Source organism: Hemiscyllium ocellatum, chromosome 9 (genome assembly GCF_020745735.1).
Source record: "Hemiscyllium ocellatum isolate sHemOce1 chromosome 9, sHemOce1.pat.X.cur, whole genome shotgun sequence".
Lineage (NCBI taxonomy): Eukaryota > Metazoa > Chordata > Chondrichthyes > Orectolobiformes > Hemiscylliidae > Hemiscyllium > Hemiscyllium ocellatum.
The window spans coordinates 61,735,745-61,747,324 of NC_083409.1; the positions used below are offsets into that span (position 1 = coordinate 61,735,745).

General features: G+C 44.5%; 1 protein-coding gene across 2 annotated transcripts in view; it reads right to left on the bottom strand.

Moving 5' to 3' along the window:
* Positions 1-8,876, bottom strand: part of zranb2 (zinc finger, RAN-binding domain containing 2) — a 42,397-nt gene extending 33,521 nt beyond the window's left edge. For both annotated transcript variants that reach the window (XM_060830411.1, XM_060830412.1), the window contains exon 1: positions 8,547-8,876. In XM_060830411.1, coding sequence (XP_060686394.1) covers positions 8,547-8,617 — 71 coding nt within the window. In that variant the 5' untranslated portion in view covers positions 8,618-8,876. The remainder of the gene's footprint in view (positions 1-8,546) is intronic.
* Between the last annotated feature and the right edge of the window lie 2,704 nt (positions 8,877-11,580).

Below are 11,580 nucleotides of genomic sequence, written 5' to 3' on the forward strand. Positions count from 1 at the left end.
AATTCAGTCATGCTTTTTAGTAAATTACAATAAAAGTTTTTAAACAAAAATAACATCAGGTCATTCTTCTGGCTAAGTACCTTTAAAGCGATTTAAATTCTGGTTATTGATCTCTGCAGAAACCATTACATAATTAAAACAGGTTCTGTAAATATCAAATTATAAAAAGGAAGAAATAAATAAGAACCACTACAGAAATTTAGAGCACACAAGATGCCATATTGTCACAGTATCCACTCTGGCCATTCAGCCAGATCCTTTTCAGCCCTTGGGGTTTGTACCCTTGTCAGATACACAATTTTGTTTTTAAATGTTTGAGGATATCTGCTTTGACTAGTTTTCAGGCAATGAGTTTTGAATACCCATCACCTGATGTGTAAAACAAAAATATCAAATTGCCTCAAAGTTTCAATTTAGTCTCCCCACACTCTCACTCCCCTGCTACTCCACGTAGCCCAGCCACTATGGCCTCACATAATCAGCCACCTCACACAACTCACCCATCCCAGCCAGAGTAACTTGTTTTTGGAGTCCCCTTGCCTTGTGTTTCCTCCACGAATTGCCCCCTCCAACCACCAACCTTTATTACTGCCAATCGCTGGCAGAGTCAAGAGTATGATGCAGGAATGTACAACAGATCAGGCTGCATCCGAGGAGCAGGAAAATTGACGATTCGGGCGAAAGCCCTTCATCAGGATTATTCCAGCACCACACAGGCTACTCTGATCTCCAGCATCTGCAGTCCTCACTCTCTCCCAATTGTTGGCAGATACAGGTGCATCATGTGCGCCAGTCTCCTCCCACCAGTCAAGCCACTTATCTAGAACAGTGTAGGCAATGACCACAGAGTCACAGAGCACGGACATAATTGACCGTAAGTAACCAAGCCCCAACATTTACAGCATTCCACTAGCTACAACCTATCACTTGGAAACTTGATGTTTACTTCTTGTCAAATATACATGCGAGCTCACCTTGTGTTTTAATTTTTAATGGGGTACCTAATTAAATGTCCTTTGGAAACCCAGGTGCCCTACATTTACTGGCTCTGTTTATCTATTTTTAGGTACATCCTAAAACAAATGCAATTGATTTCAAAAACATCACTTTTCTATTGCAAAACCATGTTGGCTTTGTCAAATCATATAACTTTGTATGTGCATTGTTAAGTCTTCCTTATGAGAACCTGGTGCTTTGCCTATGACTATGTCAGTTGAACTGCTTGTAGTTCCTAATTTTCTATTTCCTCCATGTCTGAATAGAACTAATATATTTGAAAACTGCTATTCTAGAAAATTTTGGAAGATAATGACTACTGTTATTGTTAATACCTCCTGGCTCTCATCATATCATTCCGTACCTCGCAGCACTGTCTCTTCAATTCAAAACGTGCACATTGCTTTCTCCTCCATTATGCTTTTATCCATCAACAAAATCCCATATTCGCTTCCATTTACTCTCCAATATTCCAAAAAAAGTGACAGAATCTCTCAATCTCAAGTAGCTTATCTCCATCATTCAGAGTCATTATTTAATTTAAAAATTCTCAAATAGTCAAATTAGAGTCAGAATCAAATAAATCCAATGAAATGGTTCTGCTATTGTCTTTTGTTTCTCAGATGAACACAATTAATGTGGTTCTTTCAGTCAAAATCAAAAGGTTTGAAAAAAAACTTTCAACACTAACTTCTCAAAAAATGTTTGCAATTAAACACAGATGCACAAGTCTTCCAGTTTATTACACTTTCTATAATTGTTGGAATACCAAAAAGTTATATGACTTACTCTGACACACAAGTTGACTTATTTTAAAATGTGTCCAATGTTAGGATACGTTTACTTAAAAATATTACATCATTTTGCCTTCAATCATCAACATAAATTCTTAGTATCCCACTTCTATTTTAATTAATCTGTAAGTCAATATCTCATTTCCTAATAACTTGTTTTCCTTTTTTCACAACCACTCCCCAACAATGGGATATGGTGAAACTATCCTGCAAGTCTTTTTGATAACAATTTTCCTTCCAGACACCTCAGTAATTTATTTTCCAATGAACATAATTATGCCCAAGCCTACCACAGCTTATCTGATGGAGCTTTCAACCATGCCTTTGTTACCTCTATACCTGACAACACAACAAACTTCTGGCCAGCTTCCTACATTTTAACCTTTAAACTGAGATCTTTGCTGCACGTCCCAACTTATACTACATCACATTCTCCCATCATTACTATGGATTCATAGTACAATCACAGCCATACAGCAGAGAAACAGACCTCAGTCCAACTAATCCACACCAACCACGTTCCCAAACTAAACTAGTTCCACTCGCCTGTCTTTGGCCCATATCCTTCCAAACGTTTCCTATTCATGTACTTATCCAAATGCCTTTTAAATGTTATAACTGTACCTGCATCCACCATGTCCCCTGGAAGTTCATTCCATACACAAACCACTGTAAAAAAAGGTTGCCCCCTTGCCCTTATTAAAACCTTCTCCTCTCACCTTAAAAATATGCCCCTAGTTTTGACTTCCCCATTTGGGTGGCAGGGCAGGGCAGGGGGACCCCCTCACTAGTTATCTCATCTATGCCCTTCAAGATTTGATAAACCTCTATAAAAAGTCACCCCTTAAAATCCTACACTGCAGTGAAAAATGCCCCAGCCTATCCAGCCTCTCCTTATAACTCAAACCCTCCATTCCGAGCAACATACTGTACATCTTTTCTGAACCCAGTCTAGGTTAATAATATCCTTGCTATAGCAGGCCAACCAGAACTGCACACAGTACTCCAGAGGGTGCCTCATCAACATCCTGCACAACCTGAACATGACGCCCAACTCCTGTATTGAAAGAGGGACTTAGAGTCCTTGTTCAGGATTATCTTAACATGCTGGTTCTGTTGACAATTAGGAAGGCAAATGCAATGTTAGCATTCATTTTCAGAGGGCTAGAATACAGAGAGACACTGGGAGAATGTGCAAACTCCACACACACAGCCGCCCAGGGCTGGATTTGAACCGGAGACCCTGGTGCTGTGAGTCAGTAGTGCTAACCACTCAGCCACCATGCCGCTGTACTCAAAAGGTCTGAGCAATGAAGACAAGCTAAACACCTTAATAATTTTGTCTATCGGAGATGTAAATTTCAAATAATTATATGCCTGAACCCCTAGGTTTCACTGTTTCACAACACTAGACTGGGCCCTTCCATTAATAAGCACTGCCTTTGTTTGTTTTACCAAAATGCAATACCTCGCATTTATCCAAATTAAATTGCACCTGCCACTCTTCAGCCCATTGGTCTAATTGATCAAGATCTCTCTAATCTTCTCTGTCCAATATCCTACGCCCAACCAACTTCAGCTCTTTTCCGAGGATCACTGTCTTGTTGTGGAGGAAAGCTTGTGCGAGGAAGCAGATAGCTAAACTGTCTGGAGCATAGCTCCTGGCAGGGTCACCCATAATAGTAAGGTAAAGGGTGAGGGTCTAGACAATCATGAAGACCTCAACAGCAGAGCAGGGAGGTGATAGCTGAACTTACAATCACAACATCACAATGGTTGCAAAGGCAAGTGAACGTACAATAGAAAAGGGCTGCCAGTTGTCTTGGTCTCCGTGCCACTGGGCTTTGACCCCAACCTGCTACGGTCCACATGATGGCTGTCGGTGCACCAGCTTCCCTACATTAAAAAAATGTCATGCATAGGCATCCTCCCAGGAGATACCAGCCCCACTACATCTTCAGCTGCTTTATCAATGACCTTCCCTCCATAAGTTCAGAAATGGGGATGTTTGTCGATGATTGTGCAACATTTACCACCATTCTTGACTCCTCAGACAGTGAAGCAGTCCATGTTCAAATGAAACAATCTGGACAATATCCAGGCTTGGGCCGACAAGTGGCAAGTTACATTCGTGCCACACAAATGTCAGGTAACGACCATTGCCAATAAGAGACTATCTAACCATCACTCCTTGATATTCAATGGTGTTACTATCACCAAATTCCCCACTATCAGCATGCTGGGGGGCTACCATTGATTGGAAACTCAACTGGACCAACCATAGAACCCCATGGTAAGAGAAGTGGAATTGTTTTCAAGTGTCAAGCAGTCTCATCAGCAATTTCAATTAAGAATCCCAAGGCGGGGGGAAAGGAAGGGGAAGTACACTGCTGCCACCTTTGCTGGGTGCCTTATTTGTACCCTTCCTGCCGTGTCATGAATACCAGAATGACCAGGCCTTCATTTGATTGTTCTTCAAAACAGTTCACTTGAAAGAGCAAAAGGAACCTAGGTGTAATATCTCATCCAAATATTGGTGCTTTCAACAATGCAGTCATTCAATACTGCATGGTTTACCTACAGGTTTGTGCTCAAGTCCTGAGGTGGGACATGAAACCATAACCTTGTTAAACAGAAGGCTGAATGCTGACAACAGTACTGACACCATGACCACAACAAAATTACAATTAGCTTCAAGTGACGAAACATGGAAAACAGCAATAGGTAATGGTAACTGGGAGAGATAAGGGCCCCTCAAAGATCAACAAGGTGACCTTTGTATGGAGCTGCAGGGGATTGGGGGGGGGGGGGCGGGCGGCGAGAAGAAGGGGAAGAGAGTGGGTGGAGTGAGAGTGAGTGATTACAGAGGAGGAAGTGCTGGATGTCTTGAAATGCATAGAAGTGGATAAATCCCCAGGACCTGATCAGGTCTGACCAGAACTCTGTGGAAAGTGATTGCTGGGCCTCTTACAGAGATATTTGTATCATTAATAGTCACAGGTGAGGTGCCAGAAGACTGGATAACGTGGTGCCACTAAAGAAAGATGGTAAGGACAAGCCAGAGAACTATAGACCAGTGAGCCTGATGTCTGTGGGGGGCAAGTTGTTGGAGGGAATCCTGAGGGACAGGATCGAAATGTATTTTGAAAGGCAAAGGCTGATTAGGGATAGTCAACATGGTTGTGCGTGAGGGAAATCATGTCTCACAAACTTGACTGAATTATTTGCAGAAGTAACAAAAAGGATTGATGAGGGCAGAGCAATAGATGTGATCTATATGGATTTCAGTAAGGCGCTCGACAAGGGTTCGCAAGGGCGAGTGGTCAGCAAGGGTAGATATCATGGAATACAGGGAGAACTAGCTATTTGGATACAGAACTGGCTCAAAGGTAGAAGACAGAGGGTGGTGGAGGATTGTTTTTCAGACTGGAGGCCCGAGACCAGTGGTGTGCCACAAAGATCAGTAGTGGGTCCACTACTTTTTTGCCATTTATATAAACGATTTGGATGTGAGCATAAGAGGTACAGTTATAGAGTCATAGAGATGTACAGCATGGAAACAGACCCTTCGGTCCAACCCATCCATGCTGACCAGATATCCCAACCCAATCTAGTCCCATGTGCCAGCACCCGGCCCATATCCCTCCAAACCCTTCCTATTCATATATCCATTCAAATGCCTCTTTAATGTTGCAACTGTACCATCCTCCACCACTTCCTCTGGCAGTTCATTCCATACATGTAACACCCTCTGAGAAAAAGTTGCACCTTAGGTCTCTTTTATATCTTTCCCCTCTCACCCTAAACTTATGCCTTCTAGTTCTGGACTCCCTGGCCCCAGGGAAAAGACTTCTTCTATTTATCCTATCCATGCCCCTTAGTAACTTTGCAGATGACACCAAAATTGGAGGTGTACTGGACAGTGAAGAGGGTTACCTCAGATTACAACAGGATCTTGACCAGATGGGCTGAGAAGTGGCAGGTGCAGTTTAATTTAGATAAATGTGATGTGCTGCATTTTGGGAAAGTAAATCTTAGCAGGATTTAAACACTTAACAGAAAGGTCCTAGGCAGTGTTGCTGAACAAAGAGACCTTTTAGCACAGGCTCATAGCTCCTTGAAAGCGGAGTCGCAGATAGGTAGGATAGTGATGGTGGCGTTTGGTATGTTTTCTTTTATCGGTCAGAGTATTAAGTACAGGAGTTGGGAGGTCATGGTGCGGCTGTACAGGACATTGGTTAGGCTACTGTTGGCCAGGAAAATAGCCCTAGCCTACTCAATCTCTCCCTATAGCTCAGATCCTCCAACCCTGGCAACATCCTTGTAAATCTTTTCTGAACCCTTTCAAGTTTCACAACATCTTTCCGATAGGAAGGAGACCAGAATTGCACGCAATATTCCAACAGTGGCCTAACCAAGTGGCCTCAACATGACCTCCCAACTCCTGTACTTAACACTCTGACCAATAAAGGAAAGCATACCAAACACCTTCTTCACTATCCTATCTACCTGCAACTCCGCTTTCAAGGAGCTATGAGCCTGTGCTCAATGGTCTCTTTGTTCAGCAACACTCCCTAGGACCTTACCATTAAATGTAAAAGCTGAAAATGTGTTGCTGGAAAGGTGCAACAGGTCAGGCAGCATCTAAGGAGCAGGAGAATCGACGCAAGTCCTGCTAAGATTTGCTTTTCCAAAATGCAGCACCTCACATTTATCTCAATTAAACTCCATCTGCCACTTCTCAGCCCCCGGCCCATCTAGTCCAGATCCTGTTGTAGTCTGAGGTAACCCTCTTCACTGTCCACTACACCTCCAATTTTGGTGTCATCTGCAAAACTTACTAACTGTACCTCTTATGTTCACATCCAAATAATTTACGTAAATGTCAAAAAGTAGAGGGCCCAGCACCGATCCTTGTGGCACTCCACTGGTCACAGGCCTCCAGTCTGAAAAACAACCCTTCACCACCACCCTCTGTCTTCTACCTTTCAGCCAGTTCTGTATCCAAATGGCTAGTTCCCCCGTGTATTCCACGAGATCTAACCTTGCTGATCAGTCTCCCATGGGGAACCTTGTCGAATGCCTTACTGAAGTCCATATAGATCACATCTACTGCTCTGCCCTCATCAATCATCTTTGTTACTTCTTCAAAAATCTCAATCAACTTTGTGAGACATGATTTCCCACACACAAAGCCATGTTGACTATCCCGAATCAGTCCTTGCTTTACCAAATACATGTACATCCTGTCCCTTAGGATTCCCTCCAACAACTTGCCCACCACCGAGGTCAGGCTCGCTGGTCTATAGTTCCCTGGCTTGTCTTTACCGCCCTTCTTATACAGTGACACCACGTTTGCCAACCTTTAGTCTTCTGGCACCTCACCTGTGACTATCGATGATGCAAATATCTGAGCAAGAGGCCCAGCAATTACTTCTCTAGCTTCCCACAGAGTTCTCGGGTACACTGATCAGGTCCTGGGGATTTATCCACCTTTAACCATTTCAAGACACTCAGCACTTCCTCCTCTGTAATCTGGATATTTTGTCTTCACTACTTTCTGCAACTGGTACACAAGGGCACCCAGGTCTCATTGCACCACCTTCTTTCCAATTGAAACAATTTGCTTCCTGTTTTTTGTTACCAACACAGATAATCATCCATTTTATACCACATCTGGCACACTTTTGCCTACTCATTCAACTTGTCCAAATCACAAGATTAGGAAGTCAGTATAGAAATTGAGCAGAAAATATGTTGCTGGAAAAGCGCAGCAGGTCAGGCAGTATCCAAGGAGCAGGAGAATCGACTTTTCAGGCATGAGCCCTTCTTCAGGAATCAAGGATTATTGAAGGGCTCATGCCCGAAACGTCGATTCTTCTGCTCCTTGGATACTGCCTGACCTGCTGCGCTTTTCCAGCAACACATTTTCACCTCTGATCTCCAGTCCTCACTTTCTCATAGATACTGAGCAGCAGATACTGAAGATCAAACTGAACACAAGTGCTGCTTTCCCTCCCATTTACATTAAGGCAAAATAAGTAATGGGTGTGGGGCCATACTGTGCCAAAACCAGTTCAACTCCTCCAGCACTGACAAAACAAAAGCTATTAAATATTGCTTGTGCGCCACGTGCTTTTTTAAAAAAAACTTTGAAACTAATGCTGCATCAGAACCCTGAAAAATATAATCCGGGACAGCATTTCTTTGACACTATTATGTCTAATCATACCATTAAATTGCGCGCACACTTACAGGACCTTTAAAAGTTAATTCTTTTGTAATTAACACTCAAGTGTCAGGTGTAACAACAGACTGAAAAACAGCGCCGTGGCCGATGCGATAAACACTGCTCGAATGTGCAGACATCAAAGGCGTCTTGCTATCAAATAAAAGGCGAAAACAAAACCCCAACTAAATGACATGGTAGTACTTGTGAAAGTTGGGGACTGGCAGATCGCAGGACAGCAGTGACTTGAATAGATAAGCACTTGGGACGTTAAGGTAACAAAAACCAACTGAATAAAGTATTATTTCAAAAAGCAGAACACGTGTGCATCGTGGGTTGTAAGCGTAAAAGCAAGATGAAAGAAGCTCCCACTCCGTTTTGAGGAAGAGTTGTTGAGTTGATAAGGAAGCTCCCTGACTGGGGCGGGCCTGGTCTTCACGGTTTTCACTCGGGGCCGAGGCAGTTCAAACCACAGAGCGCCCGGGGCCCCTGTCTCCTCGTTACGATTACAATTCTGCTTCTCTTACTTTTTATCGGGGCAAATCCAGTCCCCGTCGCTGACGCGAAAGCTTTTCGCCGACATCTTTTCCGCTTCCATTGAAGGTGCCGGGGATGGAGTGGAGAAGAGGGGGAAGCTGCAGCCGGGTCGATGCTCACTTGTCCAGGGGACTTATCTCTATTTAAAGAATCCTTCCTCCAGTTAGGAGCACGCGCGGCCCACGCTCTCCCCGGTTACCGTCGGCCTGCTCTGTTTTCCCACCCACCGTCACCAATTTGCAGCTACACCCCGAGCTCGGCCTGGTGGCTGCAAAACGCACAGCCTCCTGGGATACTGGAGGATGGCCGCTGCCAGGATCCCATTGGTTGGGCCGAGCTCGGCTTAGTGGCTGCAAGGCGCGCAGCCTCCTGGGATAGTGGAGGACCGCTGCTGCCAGGATCCGATTGGTTGGGCCGAGCCAGGCCATGCCAACCTGAACTCCTGCGTTTTAAAGGGACTAGGACTTTTAAAGAGGACCTGTCCATTCACCCACTGTGGGCCCACACGGTGAGCGCAGACCTGAAAAATATTGCAAAATTGCCCAGATTATTTGAAGTTTCCTTGGTGTAGCGTCTGCATTGGGAAAACTGTTGATGAACGTTTTTGATTAGGAGATTAACCTATTGAAAATATCTTCGATCATCAAGCGCCCCCCCCCCCCCCCCCCCGGAGAGATATGGCTGTTTCTGTTCGAGATAATTGTTCGCTTGTCGATAAAAGTTGCTTGTCCCGAAACACAGCTTTTAACAATAAATGACTTCAAAAATTCATCCCGTTAATCGACCAAGTAAAATGTGACGGGTCTATTATAAAACCATAAGACGGCACGGTGGCTCAGTAGTTAGACACTGCTGTCTTACAGCAACAAGGAGCTGGGTTCGGTTCCTGTCAGTGTGGAGTTTGCACATTCTCCCCATGTCCGCGTGGGTGTGCTCCGGTTTCCTCCCACAGTGTAGGTTGGGTGAATTGGCCGTATAGTGTTATAGGTGTATTATTCAGGGGTAAATATGGCGAATGGGACTGGGTGGGTTACTCTTCAGAGGCTCGGCGTGGACTAGTTGGGCCGAATTCTATATAGTAATAACATGATAGAATTCTTCAGTAAGGTGGACAGTGATGTGGATAGTCTGAGACTAGGATAAAGGAACCACAATGGTATGAGGGGTGTGCTAGTTTTAGGGAGATTGCTTAAAGAGATGATAGAACATCAACTGTGCCTGGAGGATCATCAGCTCGGTGAAGGACGCTGTCTGGGTGGTCGAAACCTGTTGATCTTCCAGCTGAAGGAGTTGACCCCGACTGAGTGTTGCAGATGGCACATTCCAAGGTCCAGGACTAAGTGTTGAGGGATGCGCTGAAGCTTGGGGCAGCTGCCGACAAGGCGCGGTGGGGGAAAGACAACCGTGTAACATCTGCCTGTCTAAGAAGAACAGGGGGCCCACGCAGTCTTTTGGGCTCTGCTGACGCCTAAGCTTAATATATGGACATATGATTGATAAACGTACAGAACTGTTTATACAAATAATAAATTCTGATCTTTGTATTTACGTTTACGTATGTATGGCATGACCAACTGTACAGAACATCAAATTATTTTATGAATAAAGTATATTTTTGAAATTAAAAAAGTATAGTATTTTAGCAATCATAAAAGATTTGAAGAGGAACTGCAATAACTATTCCTATTTGACACAAAATTAAAGTGGAAAGATGGCCCAAAATGGTTAACAAGTGTAATTAGAGATAGTATTAGATGCAAGAAAGGGACATAAAAATTGGTCAGAAAAGCAGCAGACTTGTGGATTGAGCGGCAATTCAGACAAAGAAATTGATCAAGATGGGAAAATAGAGTAAGTGAATATACAAATTCATTGTAAAAGTTTCTACAGCAATGTGAAGAGAAAATGATTACTTAAGGCAAAGGTCAATCAGAAACAAATTATCATGGGAGACAAAGAGATTACCAACCAATTAAATTTATAAACAAACAAAAACAGAAATTGGTGGAGACACTCAGCAGGTCTGGTAGCATCTGTGAAGAGAAATAATGTTAATGTTTTGAGATCTGTGATAATTAAATACATATTTTGGGTTTGTCCTCACAAAGGAGGATACAAATAATATCCCAAAATGTTGAGGAACATGGAATTTAGTAAGGGAGGGACTGCAGGAAATCAGTATCAATAGGGAAATGGTGTTGGGAAAATTGATGGGATTAAAGGTGAATACGCCATCCCATATTCCCAATTCCTTCGTCTCCGCCGCATCTGCTCCCAGGAGGACCAATTCCAACACCGCACAACCCAGATGGCCTCCTTCTTCAAGGACCGCAGATTCCCCCCAGACGTGATCGACGATGCCCTCCACCGCATCTCCTCCACTTCCCGCTCCTCCGCCCTTGAGCCCCGCTCCTCCAACCGCCACCAAGACAGAACCCCACTGGTTCTCACCTACCACCCCACCAACCTGCGCATACAACGTATTATCCGCCGCCATTTCCGCCACCTCCAAACGGACCCCACCACCAAGGATATATTTCCCTCCCCTCCCCTATCAGCGTTCCGCAAGGACCACTCCCTTCGTGACTCCCTTGTCAGATCCACACCCCCCACCAACCCAACCTCCACCCCCGGCACCTTCCCCTGCAACCGCAGGAAATGTAAAACTTGCGCCCACACCTCCACACTCACTTCCCTCCAAGGCCCCAAGGGATCCTTCCATATCCGCCACAAGTTCACCTGTACCTCCACACACATCATCTATTGCATCCGCTGCACCCGATGTGGCCTCCTCTATATTGGTGAGACAGGCCGCTTACTTGCGGAACGCTTCAGAGAACACCTCTGGGCCGCCCGAACCAACCAACCCAATCACCCCGTGGCTCAACACTTTAACTCCCCCTCCCACTCCACCGAGGACATGCAGGTCCTTGGACTCCTCCACCGGCAGAACACAACTACACGACGGCTGGAGGAGGAGCGCCTCATCTTCCGCCTGGGAACCCTCCAACCACAAGGTATGAA